General features: G+C 38.9%; 2 protein-coding genes across 3 annotated transcripts in view; one reads left to right on the top strand and one right to left on the bottom strand.

The window, feature by feature from the left end:
* The window catches only part of LOC115451964 (Golgi-specific brefeldin A-resistance guanine nucleotide exchange factor 1), a 25,430-nt gene extending 14,410 nt beyond the window's left edge, over positions 1-11,020 (top strand). Inside the window, exons 19-29 of one of the 2 annotated variants that reach the window (XM_030180388.2) lie at positions 212-434; positions 744-888; positions 1,123-1,232; positions 1,573-1,774; positions 1,974-2,101; positions 2,389-2,550; positions 3,033-3,203; positions 3,540-3,710; positions 3,895-4,000; positions 4,213-4,556; positions 7,376-11,020. In XM_030180388.2, coding sequence (XP_030036248.1) covers positions 212-434; positions 744-888; positions 1,123-1,232; positions 1,573-1,774; positions 1,974-2,101; positions 2,389-2,550; positions 3,033-3,203; positions 3,540-3,710; positions 3,895-4,000; positions 4,213-4,556; positions 7,376-8,137 — 2,524 coding nt within the window. In that variant the 3' untranslated portion in view covers positions 8,138-11,020. Of the gene's footprint in view, positions 1-211; positions 435-743; positions 889-1,122; positions 1,233-1,572; positions 1,775-1,973; positions 2,102-2,388; positions 2,551-3,032; positions 3,204-3,539; positions 3,711-3,894; positions 4,001-4,212; positions 4,571-7,375 lie in introns of both variants that reach the window. The other variant, XM_030180390.2, reaches the window with a different exon arrangement.
* Positions 11,011-16,584, bottom strand: part of LOC115451965 (frizzled-10) — a 27,146-nt gene continuing 21,572 nt past the window's right edge. Inside the window, exon 2 of the mRNA XM_037437032.1 lies at positions 11,011-12,499. Coding sequence (XP_037292929.1) covers positions 11,129-12,499 — 1,371 coding nt within the window. The 3' untranslated portion in view covers positions 11,011-11,128. The remainder of the gene's footprint in view (positions 12,500-16,584) is intronic.

Raw genomic sequence — 16,584 nt, 5'->3', positions numbered from 1 at the left:
AAGAAATCGGAATTGGTTTAACATACATACATACATAGTATCACGCCTTTATCATAGGGGTAGGCAGAGACTATGGATTGCCACTTTGCACGATCCTGGCATACTTCTTGCGCTTCCTCCACCTTCATTAATCTTTTCATGCATTCCCTCCGGTTCCGGGTACTTTAAGAATTGGTTTAAGCTGTATTATAAACTCGTTGTGTGTCCGCAGAGACCGGCTGGGCGCGGTGTGGGAGGAGGCGGGCGGGCACATGCGGCGCGTGGTGTGGTGGGCGGCGACGCGCTGCGCCGAGGTGGTGGCGCGCTGCCTCACGGCGCTGCTGCGCACGGCGGCGCGCCTCATGCGCTGCGACCACTGCGCCGCGCCCGTGCTGCACCACCTCACGCTGCTCTTCCATCTGCCCTACAAACTCTTCTACCAGCAGGCCGACGTCGTACGTTGCGCATAACTTCAACTAAATACGGATATCAATGTTTACTAATTCTTGAATAGTCCTCATAACTATCTGTTAAGTAAAAAAAAACAATAGTCGTGGACAGCATTACTGCTCTTTATTGTTAGCAAAGCGATTTAATCAAGAAAACTATACCAAAAAAATGGATTTATAAAGAAAATAATTATGTTCAACAATTCTAAATAGGTGCAAATTTCACAACTGGGTGGTGACTAACAACCATTGTCAGACCGTGAATAATGCCAGTAAGTTTTTAAAGCATTGCTGTAAATATTTATCTGTCATCAGATCTCGTGCGGCGTGTACGAGCTGGTGAAGACGTCGGCGCAGAACGTGCACAGCGCGGCGGAGTGGGACGTGGTGTTCGCGCTGCTGTGTGCCGCCGGCGCCGGCGCATGGCCCAACCAGGCGCCTAACAACTCTTACAACTCCAGTGAGCAATACTTTCTTTACAGCCTCTACTGTATTTCTATTATAATTGTATTATTCAAGCTAATTGAAGTCGAAGATCATTATATCCAGTTATAAGGACCAAAATTTTTCTACATACAATTTATATAGAAAGTATGTTGGACAGTGTGTTACTTTCAAATTTTTTACAATAGTAGTCTACCGCGTGCATTTTCCTTATGATAATTTTATTGAATTACTAACGTTTTGTTCACAGCAACGTCGAGTCGGTCGGAGGGTTCTGAGGACGAGAGCGAGCGCCGGCCGACCAGCGTGTCGTCTGAGAGCGAGCTGTCGCACTCGCCGCAGACGCAAGGATGGATACTGGTAGATGGCATATATATTCCAAATGAACAGTGTGAAATATTCCACAGTCAATTTTTATGTTGATGTAATTTCAGGAGTAGAATATATTTGCTGAATATGTTTTAATTGAGATTAGTCGTAACAGTGTTATCATGTCCCACTGGAATAAACTGTTCCATTTTTGAATGCGAACTTTTTTTGCAATTGAAATTTTTAACTAACTTAATACCAGTTTGTAGGTTATCTTCAAAATTGTGATAATATGTAAGCAAAACAGGTAATTGAATTATTAACATGTGACACGTAACTCTAGAATTAGAGATTGTAGATTTGGTAAGAGTGAGCGTGTGTACGCCTGCAGGTGAAGAGTTCGGCGGACTCGCCGACGTCGAGCTCGGCGGAGTGGTGCGGCGTGTCGCTGCGCGCCCACCGCGCGTCGGCGCTGGCGCGCTGCGCGGAGGCGCTGGCGCTGGTGGTGCGCGACGTGGCGCACGTCACGCCCTACAACTGCCGCGCCGCCGTGCGCGCCGTGCGCATCTTCGCCGCCGCCACCGCGCACCACGGTACGCACGCGCACGCGCACGCACGCACACGCAAACGCACACGCACGTGCATACCCAAGTCCTATCTACACACAAAGCATTCCTACTTGTATACTCAAATATACGCATCGAAAATTATTTATGCTTCCGTTCATTTTATAGGTTACCCCCCACGTCTACTTTTCATCATTTTATTTATTTACTTTTTCAATGCCTATAGGTAAGAAACCAGGCAAAACTCGTGACGGTCGTAAGTCAAGGCCGAGTTCAGCTCGTCGACGCGGCTACGACGATTCCAGCGACGAAGAGGTGGACACCTTGGACCAGTACCACATGGTCAGCATACAGGTGGGATTGTCATTTTGTTGTTTTGTTGTTATTTTGTTATGTTATACCCGTGCGAAGCCCGAGCGAGCCGCTATGTTTTTATATACAACGTACACAGTTTTTCTGTAGTGTATTTAGTATCAGCATTGCACCCGTGCGAAGCCGGGGCGGGTCGCTAGTTTTATTATAATTTAAGTCGCCACAAAGATTGTTTACAAAAACTCCTTGCTTGACTTCCACGTCACGCTATAATAATCCCTAATTCCTGATCTTAGAATTTAATAAATGATGATGTATTATGGATATAGCTGCTGGACCTGATGCACACACTGCACAGCCGCACGGCGCAGATCTTCAAGTGGTGGCGCGACGAGGCCGAGCAGCGCACCGAGGAGTACGACCTCTGGGACGTGGCCTGGAAGCCGTTGCTGCAGGGCATCGCCATGTTCTGCACTGATAGGAGGAAGCAGGTCAGTTGTAAATACCTATTATGTTTCTATATGGTTTCAAAGTTACTTATTTTTCCATGGGCATGGCAAAGTTACTTCAGATAGAATATTGAGTAATGGTTAATTAACATCCAGTCCGCCAGTCGAAAGCGTGTTTTTTGCCGCGAAAAAAAAAAGAAAAAAGAGGTCTTCATTACTCTACTCGAACTTTTGAATCAATCAATAAATATTTTTTTGTATTAAAAAAAAACAATGTCATCTGAATTGGCTGTATGATCTAATTATTAAACTAATTTTTAATATCTTGTGCATTGGATGTCTGCCAACAGTAACAAAAAGTTATCGACATATAATTAAAATTTGACGGCAACTATACATAACAAGACATACCATACATATCAAAGCTATGGTGATAAGTTTTAAAGACGATAATATTTTTTTTTATTCTCCACACCACAATCTAATTTATTTCGAATCGTTGCTTATAAAAAAACTTATTACAGGTGGCCAATAGCGCCATAGCGTACCTCCAGCGAGCTCTATTAGTCCCGGGTCTCTCCGCAATGGGCGGCGCCGGGTGGGAGGCTTGTTTCGAGAGCGTGCTGTTCCCACTGCTAGAACAGCTTCCCAGGAGAGCCGACACCGCGGCGAGAGCTAACACTATTATGTGCAAGGTAACGATCATACATAGATTCGGTAGTCTTTTGTACTGTGTGATGATGACAACGAAGATAGATGAAAAGTGCTCGTAGATTCTTTCAGTATAACAATTGTTTTTTCACTAATTATATTATGAATGGATTTTGTATTTTTATAGCTCATTAATCATGGATAAATATTTTTTTAAAATACTTAAAAAAACGCAATGCAACACGAATAACAGCTGATAAGCGGGGTGAACGACCTTGCACGAGTAAAATTAGCCGCGTGTCAATCTATTAGTGAAATTATTCGCTGATGGTTTTTGAGTGCATGTGTGAGTGTGTATCGGTGCGCGTGCGCGTGCGCAGGTGTTCCTGCAGCACCTGTCGGCGCTGAGCGGTCGCGGGTCGTTCGGCGCGCTGTGGGCGCGCGTGGTGGGCGTGCAGCGCGCGCTCGTGGCGGCGGGCGCCGACGACGCGCTCACCGAGGCCGCGCTCGAGTCGCTCAAGAACATGATCCTCGTCATGGACTCCGTGCGGGTCCGTACCACCACTACCACTACCACACGCTACACTACAGCCTGCTCGAACGACCGAAATACAACTTCAAATATATATGTATATGGCTAAAAATACAAATTAAAACATACATACAAAATATTCAAATATCGCATTACTTAATGAAGTGTGATCAATTTCTATAAAAAAATGTGTTGTATCGCAGATATTTAGCAACAGCAACGGCGATGGATACAACGATCTGTGGTACTTAACGTGGGAGAAAATAGGAGAGTTCATGCCTACTCTAAAAGAAGAACTTTTCCCACAAGGTAATAATATTTATTTACCAAATATTGCTTTAAATGTTTCGATTTGGCATTTTATTAATAATTGTTATAACTTTTATTACTTATTATTTTTACTTTGTACGCTGTTTTTTTTGTTTAAACTGTAACGCAACGCTCCGTTGCGTCGCCTCTCAAAAGCTATAAGATGGTAACAAAAGACTTAGCACAATTCTGAATAATCTTTAAATTTTCAGCGAAAGACAACACGAAGCCATCATCAAACCTTCCCAGTCACATGCAACCGACCCTACCCACCAACCTTCCAACCCTGGTCCCGCTCGGCCCCAGCACGCCCACGATCCTGCCCCAGCCTCGCCCTATCCAGGTCCAAACCTCTCTTAGTATGACACAGTCGCCAATACTTGGCCAAATGTCGCCAACGTTGGCGCACTCGCCGGTGAACCTGAGCCAGACGCCGCCAATGGCGACGCCAACATTGGTCGCGCCGACGCCCGTGAGCGGAATGGTGCCTATTCGAAACCCACTGTATGATCAGACCGGGCTGACGTCATCAGTTCTGCTCCAGCCTTTGAATGAGGTATGACTGGCAATGTATGTTATATAATTTTTTTGGTTTTACTTTTGACTAAAACAATAATTCATATAAACTAACTTTGTTTGGTGAAGGACACTAGTATGAGATATAACATGTAAGTGTGAATTTCATGAATGTAAGTTCATATTTATAACCCTGAACGCATAAAGCAGGGTAACAAGTTTATTTCTTTACCATCTTTGGATGTAGAGTAAATTTATTTACACATCAGAAAAAAAACCTAGCTTTCGAATCAAAATTCTTACGTAATTTTTCAAAGTCTGACCCGAGAATGAAACAAAAATTCTCATCGTTGCATAATGTTACAATGGTGTGAAAGAATGTTTATAATTTATCATTTTAATATTGCTTTAATCGCACCGCTTTAACAATAATCGAATATATTCGTGAACTGCTTTATTACAGTAGCGATAAGTATTATTTTATGACTTTATAACTCAGTTTGAATTTTTATGGCCATGTTATTCAATATGCCCATAAAATTTGCTTTTGACCATTTTCGAAGTCCTAGTAAATTGTACGTATTTGTTGGCAATAGATATGGTTTAAAACCGTATAACTCGTATTTTTGTATAACGTAAGTGTTCGATAAAATGCCATCTCATCATAACAATAAATGTCATATCAACTGCCCGCTAAATCGTATTGATTGCGATAATAATTTGATATACAATATATATATATATATATATATATATATATATATATATATATATATATTAACTAGCTTCCGCCCGCAGCTTCGCCCGCGTGGATTTCGGGTTTCAAAAATGGAGAAGGAGCTCAATTTGTCGGGATGTTTTTTTAATTTATGGTGGTATGCAGGTGGTCCGATTGTCCGGTCAGGGTCTGATGATGCGATCCTGGTGAAATCGAAGGAACTTTTAACCATTAAGGTTGCACACGAAATGACGGAAGCTTAAAAATGGAGTAACTTCTCCCGTTTTCCCAACATTTTCCATCACTGCTATGCTCCTATTAATTGTAGCGTGATGAAAAGTATACTATAACCAGCTCAGGAGTATGAAAAATAATTGTACCAAGTTAAGTTAAAATCCGTCGAGTAGTTTTTGTTTCTATAACGGTTATACAGACAGACAGACAAAAATTTTACTAATTGCATTTTTGGCATCAGTATCGATCCCTAATCACCCCCAGTTATTTTGGAAATATATTTCATGTACAGAATTGACCTCTCTACAGATTTATTATAAGTATAGATATGCAAAAGTAGCTCAAAAATTGTCCGTAACGAAAACATGCATTTTAAAGTAAAACAAAAGAAATAATGTCATGAAGCCAACCAAATAACTAATGATATATTAAATTTTGTGACTGTTCAATTTAGTCGGGTCCGCGATATCACTTTTGTTGAGTTTCAGAACGCGACATTACATTATTATATTCTGTACTCCAACGCACACTGCTTTGATGTTAGGAACACACCTACATTGCTTAGACAACAGTGAACTTTATACAATAGCAATAAAGCTCAAATTGACTCTACGTATTAGTTAGAAAACGTTTGTATGGGAAATAGAAAAATGCTGTTTTGAGGGTTTTCCCGGCAATTATTCGAATTTTTCTCACCTTTTAAACCTTCCCTAGACCTCCACGAATAATTTAAGACCAAGATAAGATAAATCCGTTCAGCCGTTCTAGAGTTTTAGCGAGACTAACGAACAGCAATTCATTTTTATATATATAGACTAGATGACCCGGTGAACTTCGTATCACCTACATACATTTATTATTATTATTCATCGTGGAACGCAATTTTGCCATACCAATACGTATGTTATCATTATCTGTCTCCCGTTAGTCAACAGTACGGCTTGCACGTGAAGAAGCTCGTCGCACATTTGATAAACTTCGACGATCTAAGTCATCTTCTCCGTGGCATTTTGCGACAATAACATTAAATAAAGTTCTCACGCACTGACAAATTGATGATAGATTTTAATAATAGTCTTGAAATTTATTTATTTATTTTGTATTTTTAAGAACCCACTGACACTTTTACACTTTATTTATTTCTGAAATGTTTTGTATTTGAACAAAATAAACCAAAGAAATCGGACCTCATAGTACAACTATGAAACAGACAAATTTCTGAACGCACCTATATATATGTGACAGCCAGGCCAATTCTTTATTTCTAAAAAAGACAAAAGACATCGAATGTTTCATGGCTAGGAACATTTTGTATTGAAAACTTATATTGTCGTTTTTAGTATTTTCCGTTATTTATTATTTATGTTCGTCACCGTTTAATCCATCCCTGGACTTCCACAATTAATTCAAAACCAAAATTAGCCAAATTGGTTCAGCCGTTCTCGAGTTTTAGCGAGACTAACGAACAGCAATTGATTTTTATATATATAGATAATAGTTATTGAATGATTCATAAACGTTCGCAGGTTATTCATGTCCAGTAGGTCATTTTGAATGACAATAGCTTTTCTGGTAGGAATATAAATTTGTATCATACGGAATATCGATTATCGAATACATGGTAAACTTATATTGGATTGTTCAGTTGAGGCGGTTTCGGTTCGCGTTTCGGGGTTAGCCCAACATCCAGAAACGTAGGTCAGCATCAGCTGCTGTCGATGATTGTAATGGCTTGTATTGTTTAATGTTACATTTTGACTACAGTAGTTTACATCGAGTCCCAAATTACTTTGTACGCTATACTAAGATGAAAAATGAACCAACCTCGCCACGTTGCTAAGTCATATGTTAAAATCTATATCATAGGAAAGATACCACTAGATTTTTTATTATTACTTATTTCACAGATGATATCCACACCGATCGGCGTCTCGATACAGTCGCAAATGCCGATCCTGTACCCGCAGGCTTCGATGCCACCACCAAAACCACAAGAGCCTATCACAACAGAGCAACCTGAAAGATCCGATCAATTGCCAGTATCACCACCGATTGGAAATATCGATCACTTATCGACATTACCGACTCAAATTATCGAGCATCAAGCAACAGCGCCAGTGCAAAATATCGATCAGCAAGTACCACCACTAAACCAATATATCGAATATCAAACATTACCGCACATGCAGCATATCGGGCATCAAATTCAAACACCACAGCAAAATCAAAATATCGATCATCAAGTGCTATTAACCCAAAATATAGATCATCAAACATCGACTTTAACCCCAATTTCAACAGAACCAGTATCGATACAAAACAACATTATAGCAGATACAAATAACGACACATCTACAACAGAACTTGTACAACAAAGTGAATTGTACGCTGAGTATTTAACTAACCCCTACAATGAGAATGAATTATCGACAAAAGAGGCCACACTATACGAGCCGTCGAGTCTTAAAAATCCGTTACTCTCAATTATCGATAAGAAATCCTATAGTGAAAATACGACTCCGATGCACAGTAATAAAACACATTTTGGATCGACAGACAATGTGAGGCAGGAGTCTAGTATATTCAACTTTTCTAGTTATTTCGGCTCGAGTCAAGGCATGGGCGGTTCGGAGGTTTTCGATACTCTAATGTCAACACAAGAAGGATAGCTGAACGAATACGATATGGGTACCTGGCTGTAGATAATATAGATGATTTTAATTATTTAATATCTAAATTGAGACAATTTTAGTCTGTGGTATTCTTCAACTAACTTGGCACCTCGATAAATTTTCGCGCCATCTTTCACAAGCCGAATAAAAATTGGCTGTAGTTTAAATTTTATTGTATTCCATATTTGCTACGTTATCATTGCTTTATACAAGGTGTCCTCAATGTTATTTTGTATTTTCGTTAGAACCACCGAGGTGCCAACATAATAACATAACTTTACTCTCACCTTGATATATAATGTAGACAAATGTATGTGCGCCTATCAAACTGATTAATATCAAATGGACACCTAAAGACATCCATCACTCGGTGACTCAAGATTATAATAAAAATATTTCGTCGTGGATGTCAGACACTACGGGTGACACTAATATCGACCACTCATTAGTCTCGATTCGGCAATTGAACCTTCTACATCACTCGACTCATTTTCCGCTACGTCACGACGCCGTTTTTAAGATTTGAAAATATTTTTCGATTTTCTAAATACTGACGTGACCATCTTTAGCATTCAAAATTATTATATTGAACAAAAAGAACCTACTTATTAACGAACGTTTCTATTAAACCTTCTTTCTATTAAACTTTTTTTTAATCTATCGCGTAAATTGACCAATCAGAACAAAGTATTTTTTGACATACTTGCAATATGTATTCTGATTGGTTTATAGATCGAATATTAAGATTGGGTTCTTTTATTGAAACGTCTTGTCTTTGCCATGACATTGGGTTAAGTATAATTAAACATCACATCCTACGATTATCTATAGATATTTTATTGATATATCGTAGCTGGTTCGAGTTTGTCAATGTCAAAGGGCCATATTAATCAATCTCATCTTTGAGTAAACTCTCAAGAAGACATGTAATTTTTTGCACTATTTAATAAACCAAGCTTAAAATGACGTTTAAGAACTTAATCTCAGCTGAGTGGTTGCCGTTGATATAACAGAACTCCGCTGTCAAAATCCGTCACATATTTTGACATGAGATATCGTGTGAGCTGGTGTTACTATGGGTTTATTAACCATGGAGTTACTTGAGATGCTGGCCTTAACTTGAAACCATCTCAGCTGATATCACACTACATTGCGACTTCAGTTGCATCTCTTAATACAGCTCCAACAATTTGTCATTGATCGGCCTCTGTATAGAAAATGTTAAAAGACGATAACTTTAAAAATATTTCCCATTTATTGTAAAAAAAAGTGTTTTTATTTATTTTTCTCTGTGTTTTTGTTCCAATGCATTCATTTATTCATTGTTTTTGTTTCGTATAAATTAACTTTTTAAAGAAAAAATTATGTGTATCCAAAATTAATATATTTTTATATTTCTATGTATTCAAGTAATATATTTGATTGGTGATATTTTGTTACATTAAACTAAAATTTATTTAAATAAGGATATTTATTTTTTGAGAGTATAATTTAAATTAAAAACCTTCGTTATAATAAAATGATTATTAAACTATGAGTGTTATCTTTATCGTGCGGGATCTAAAATACCGATGGCTCCTTCGCATAGTCTTAAATCCTAAAGTATGATATTACACGGACCTGTTTTAGTGTAAAATTATTGTTTTAGTAAATGTTTCTTCCTCTCCGGTTTGTCTCATTATTGACGATCGTGACTTTCAATTATAATCATTAGAAAATGTTTAAAACATTTTACCCTAGTCCCTCTACGACCTAATGCGTGAGAGCCAACGAAACATTCGCAGGGGAATTTGAATAACTTGAAATATCTTTGAGTAATGCGCACATACTAAATATTATACTCGTGCATTACATTAAAAAATTTTATATGCAAGTAAATTCTACACTGATGGGTACATTGCAAAGTAAAAAATCAACTAGTTTTGGGGTTTATTAATGCAAACTATCACAAATGCGGGTAGGAACCGATAAATGTCTACAACGCCATCTAGTGAAATAAATTTCAAGATCGATAATCTAATAAATGAATACCTTGTTTCAATTACTAATTAGTCGAATTTATGAAATATGTTTAATGCTTTACTATTGTTGTAATTATTGTATAGTAATGTGGTTTGATTCAACAGATTTTAATTAAGTTATGGTCGATTCACTTCTAGAAAAACTATAAATATTACTATGCAATAATTATGGCGCATTTGTTGGAAATGGTGAAGTTTTGCATGTATTTTAGTTATTGATGTATAGATAGGTGTTGTATCTTACTACGGCTTAATTTATAATTTGCAAAAAAATTATATCGTATAATCTATTTTTCTACATACCACATTCCAGAAAATTACATAAATCTTCGACTTTATTTTATTAATTTTTCATAGTTTTGTGATAATTTTTGCGTATCGGACATAAGTGATCGATATGTTCATTTGTTTAATGTTCGATTGTATATCTACATTGTTTCTCTGATATACTTGTACAAAATTATTGGAGAGCTCAATTTTAAATTGCAAATTTTTATATATAATTAATTTAAAATTAAAATTATAAATTAAAAATATTTATTCAATGTATTTTATTGGCCTTTTATAATTATTTGTGATGTTATTAATTGGTTCAATATTTAATTGATTTAGAAAATTATTTATTGGCTGTCATTTAATTATTATTATATGGTACAAATCCGATCCAGATGTGCCAAAAAATATTTTATTTCGGTATTAAAATTTGAAATTGAGCTCTTTAATAGCCGAAGTCTGAATATCTAGATTTCAGGCCTATGTAAAATACGTTACTAATGTTGTGTTTGTATAGAGATGTAAATGTACCATAATATGTAACATATGTATAACAGTTTATTAATAAAACACATATTAAATGAAATCAAGTTTTATATTAAAAACAACGGTATAGTTAAACATTTACACTATTTACACATTTGTACAGAACGAGAGTGCCTTCACGGAAGGCAATAAAGTCTTTGAGACGACGTCATACTCTAGACACGTGTAGAGGTCTCTTATAGTAGGGGTGGTGGGGTCGAAGGAGGGGTGGGGAGCAGCACGGCGCTTTCCGAGGGGGGCACAGCGCCTTCCGCCACACCACCACCGACTTCCTCGACCATGCCCACGAGCCCGCGGCTATCCCGCACGACAAACACAGGCACACTGACACTGCACTAGATCCCACCGAGTCCTCATAGTTCCCGGTTTCCTCCGCCGCCAGTAGCGCCAGCCCCGACTGGGCCTCGCGCAATCGAGCTTCCAGCACTCTCGCCCCCGTTCCGATAGATGCTAGGATGAGATACAGTACTCCTGTGGCGGCCGCCCGCGCCGCCAGTCTCCCTACTCTCTTCGCACCGCGCGAGTCTAACGCCCGCCGCACTCGCATGATGCCGGGACAGGCTCCGATGGCAAGCGCTACTGACGTCACCAGTAAAGCTCCTCGAGGTACTCCTACCAGCGCTGCAGCAGCTGCGTCGGATATCCCACATGTTCCCGTCAACTCGTCCGCTGTGACTCTTCTCAACGCTAAAGCTGCTGCCGTCCACGCACCAGCCCAGCCCCATGACACTGCGTGTAGGTACGCCGCAGCTCGCTCCAGCGCTTCTGTTGACCACTCACTGGCCGCGGTGAGATACCAGGCGACGCAAGCGTTAGCGAACCACGCATCGGCAGCCAGAGTGAAATAGTAAGTTAGAGAAAAGAAGGCTACACACGTGGGAGACGCGAGACCATCGACAGCTAACGTGGTGCCGGCGCAGGAAACCATCTTTGCTCCCAACCATCCTCTAGTGACGTGCGCAAGGGCGATTATCGCGTGACACGCCGCCATCCATACGATTGGCCTTTCTGGATATCTGTATCGTGAGGGTTCCGCGCAGAAAGTCAACAGCGCGAACGAAGTAGAGAGGAGCGAAAACCACGCGAGCGTGTTCATCCAGATCTCAGCAGTCCGTTTGTCCTTCTGGCTGTACCTTGCGTTCTGTCCACAAGCGGGCCAGCACGCTCCCGTAGGGGCTCTTGTGTAGGCTGGTGGGCATCCATGTTCTCGTAGCTCGTGCTCGTGGAAGGGCCAGCGCGAAGGCGGTGGAGGCTCTGGCTCCGACTCGCTGGCGTTGGGCGGGCGCATGCACAGCTTCCTATCCGCGCGGAGAGGGAACGCGGAACAGTCCAGCATGACGGTGGGGGCGAGCTGCTTGATGTGCTCCTTGCAGTCGTCGGCGACGGTCTCGCAGAGAGCGCGACATGCGCTCACCGAGCCCGACACCTCCTCCGAGCAGAGCGGCGCGAACGCAGAGCAGAGAAGGAAGCGGGCGTGGATGGAACAACCGCTCGACAGTATGCTCGTGAACGATACCATCTGAAACAACACAAACAAACAATTAGTTGAGGGTCTTTATCTTCTATCAGTCGTAAAACGCGTTGGCGTTTAAAACGGAGGTTTCTTGACGCAACCTTGTAGGTAATAACATTGCGACATTGTAGTCTATGAGCCATTACTCAAGTATCGTATAGAGGCCGCGTTATCATCTCAAAACATAAACCAAAGCCGTAAAACAAGGCTATAGTGTTCGGCACATAAAAATCGCGCCTTGTATTTAACAGATCTAAAATTAACGCATGGTTTGAGATTTATTTACCTCGGGAATGGGCACAAAGGCGGTGTTCCCAGGCATTGGGAGGGGAAAAAACAAGCGAGCGACAGGTCGGGAGACAATGGCAAGGTCGCAGTGGAGACTCGTTTTTGTCTAAACGGGACGGATGTCACGCATTCGACGTGCAGTTTCGGATTGACGGATCGCTGCTCGAACGAAAGCGGACGCGGTGCACTTAGTTTCTCGTCAAACAAACTGTCCACGTAAGGACGCAATTTACTTTTTGTTTGAATGCTCGCCGGATATTTTTTTAAAGGGCGCAGTCCTTTGCGTGAGGGCTATTTTCCTTTAAAGTTTTGGATGTTTTATATAAAGCAGGCAGGTGATATTATGGGGCTAAATTAGGTAGTCATTTAATATATTAAGTTTTTGACGAGTATTCGATTAAATAGCATTAACCGTATATTTTTTAAAGAGACAACGCAACGACTTGTTTACCCGATTTCATTTGGTAACAAATTTAGCATCGAGATATCAAACGGAACGCGACATAAATCCGTCGGAAACATATATCTAGTATACATATCTTTGATACGGTTACTGGCAAAAATAATATATTAGCACAATCAGTAGTGGAACTGCAACATCCGACTCGCAGATGAGTAGTTTAAACATTTCGTTTCAGTTCGCCGTTTAGAAATCGCTTACAAATACGATGCATAAACATCAAACAATTCGGGTCCATGTTGAAACTTCGGAGATCAAAGACTTTAAAATAGTGTTTGGTTAATGCGGCCGAATAAGTTAAATTACGATTACATTAGCGTATGGTTTCTTAGCCAGTATTTTAGCATTTATCTCTATACTAAATTCAAAGGCTTGACGTAATAAAAAAATGAAAATAGGATTTAGTTAAATGTCCAAAAATGTGCACCACATTTAATTGCTATAATCAATTTGGATGCACAAATCGGGAACATGAATGGATAACACTTATCAATGCTATCAACTAATTGTCAGAAATTAACTTTACCAAATCGAATATCTCAGATTATTCCGAGACAGATAATTACAAATACATGTCGGCGCTTAATGGAATTTAATTACGGAACAAAATAGAATGTTATCGAGTCGATGGCATGAATTGGTTTATCGACTGTCGATACTGCCTACCAAACTGGAGCGCAATTTGTTTGATACCGCCGCATACGTTTATCTCATGAAGCATGAAAAACTCATTTAGAAATGTGTATCCGCACTTTGTACGGCTGTGGCGGTATTTACAAAGCCCTCGTTTGGTATTTCGTCGGATTTGATTAGTAAGTTTTTTATCTTGGAATCTAGCTGATATGATTTGTAGGTTATGGTGTATATTTAAACACATATTCATGGTTATGTTCTGCTGATATCTATCAATAGTATTTTTGACACATTGTATCAATAGATTAATTTGTTCTTAATGAAATAAATTACTCCATCCAGACAAAAATGTAATCAAAAGGTATATATAACGATTGTTTATAAATTACTACATAAATTTAGTTTTGAAAATGGTACGTAAACTCAATATTGTAGTGGTATGTGTATTCTATTTTGTACCAAATGTAAACGTTTTTTTTTCTATCTTCCCGTCATGTTTGACTACCGTATGTTAAAAAAACGTTGTTCATTTTTTGTTCGCGAACTAATAGCAGTATCAAAACAACATTCTCCATTCAACCATTGATTGTACCAGCACTATTATTTTTTATATAAATCTTTAGAACATACTTTTCTAAAACGCCTCTAGTAAGGATTATGAACGAAAACGATACGCCTTATCCTACTTTATCCCCTTAGCACGGGGATTGAACTTAAGTGAGTGTTTTTGTGTGTTTTTTTCAACTTTTAGTTATAAGCCAACAATTGTGGACAAACGGAATTGTTTGCGTGGAAAAGGTTCGGCTCTGTCGGCACCACTTGTGATGTTTTACTTAAGGGACACGTTCACTGAAGCTTTAAACTCGTTTCTGATCCTTTTCGAGTTTGTCGAATAAATACAATTAAGTGAAACTCGATTTCATGTTCTGCTAGCCGTGACTTGAAGATCAAATTGGAAATGTCATAAGAATGTTATTCTTTTATCTATACTTAGGTCCTTATTTCTTAGTCCTTTCATAGTTTGCGAGTTGGTGCATGAGATAAAGCATGGAATCGGAAATTATACTTTTAATATAATATTTATTGACAAACCTATTAACATTTAGGTATAAACATTTTAATGTTTTTTATTTTATCAACACATTATTCAAATTAAACTAGTAGTATTTTCTTGTAACGGCAACAGATTTTTATTCTCTAACTACTAAAGAAAACAATAAAAAACATATCATGGAGTAAAAAATAAAGTTGTACTTTCAAAATCAACTTGTTTTACCGCCGTCTACAAACATATTAATAACCTTGAGCAATACATTAAAAACTGAACCTACCCTTAACAAATATTTGCTCACTCAAGTGCTATCGGATATGTGGATCACACAACCTTGTCCAGATATGAAAAACTCCTTTAATCTCCGACAAAACTATACACGCAATTACCGACTCTATACAGTTGGTATAAAGGCTTTTGTAAATTGTATGAGAGGTCAGCATACGCTGGTTCTCGTGTCTATTTCATTTATGCTGTTTACACTGTGATCCATTGAGTGGCTCAGTTCTTAGAGTGGGATTATTTATTTGTTTGGGTAAACATTCGTCTTGTTAACGCGAGGATTGATTGATGACGTCACAGATGATATTGTGTTACGTTAGCTCGGGACTATGTGAGTCTAAGGAACAATATCTAATGTGTGACTATATTCGTTTTATGGTGAAATGTTTGATATTCCGGCAATACAACTGTATTCCAATTTGCGCTTGAGTATAGTTTTGCTCAACAACGTGAATAGAGGTAGTTTGGCAAATTCTAAGATTAGAAAGAGTTGTGACTCGTGTCAGAATCAGTGGATTCCCGTGACCATGAAGGCTGCAGTCATTGAAATATGTGGAGTAAACATTAAAAAAGTACACTGCGATAAATTCCTTAAAGTAGTATTAATTACTTATATACCCTTCATTTACCATTGAAATTAATACATAACACTGATCGCTAGCTTAACATTCTCATTGACTAATTACTACAGGATATTTCTATGATTGCGTCGTTCAACTCAAAAGAATAGAAATGAAATGATTTATTTAAACCTGTTTAATGTTATACATTATTTAGTTTCCGTCAATATTAATTCTACTACTAGTTCAGAAAGCATTTCTCACAAGAGAAGGACGAACTGAGTTCCCACTAAAGATTCAAAGTACAATAAAACTAATCCCGCTCCTGATTTCCAGTTGCTTATCAAAACAGTTGCCAAAACACATCAGTCCCTTGAACTCTATCTGTCAAACAACAAAGAACGGTGGACGACAAAAAAATAATTACAAAATCCCAAAATAGAGTAGGGACAGATCGCTTTGATGTGACGGCAAGGGACCGCCGTTTAATGGCTCATATATTAGTTAGCAGGACACCGCGATGCTCGTGTTTCAAAAGAAAACATTTGTTAACGTGTAGAGATTGCAGCTCTGCCGTGCTACATTTGTAAACCGGTGCTTGGTAAACAAATTTCAAATTAAATATCAGGGAATTAAAAATTTCTGAACCAACTTCGTTCTCATGGACTTCCTCAAAGCGCAACACAGAATGGCCACCAATCTGCATTGAACCATCTTGGTATAGATTATATAGAAATCTTTGAAATATTTCCTTTGAAGAAATGGAAGGCCTGTACCTATTCTGCAGTGTGATTTACCAAACAATTTTACTTAAGTG

This window comes from Manduca sexta, chromosome 10 (assembly GCF_014839805.1).
Source record: "Manduca sexta isolate Smith_Timp_Sample1 chromosome 10, JHU_Msex_v1.0, whole genome shotgun sequence".
Classification (NCBI taxonomy): Eukaryota; Metazoa; Arthropoda; class Insecta; order Lepidoptera; family Sphingidae; genus Manduca; species Manduca sexta.
The sequence above is the reverse complement of the archived record's forward strand: the minus strand, read 5'-3'. Positions and strand labels throughout refer to the sequence as shown.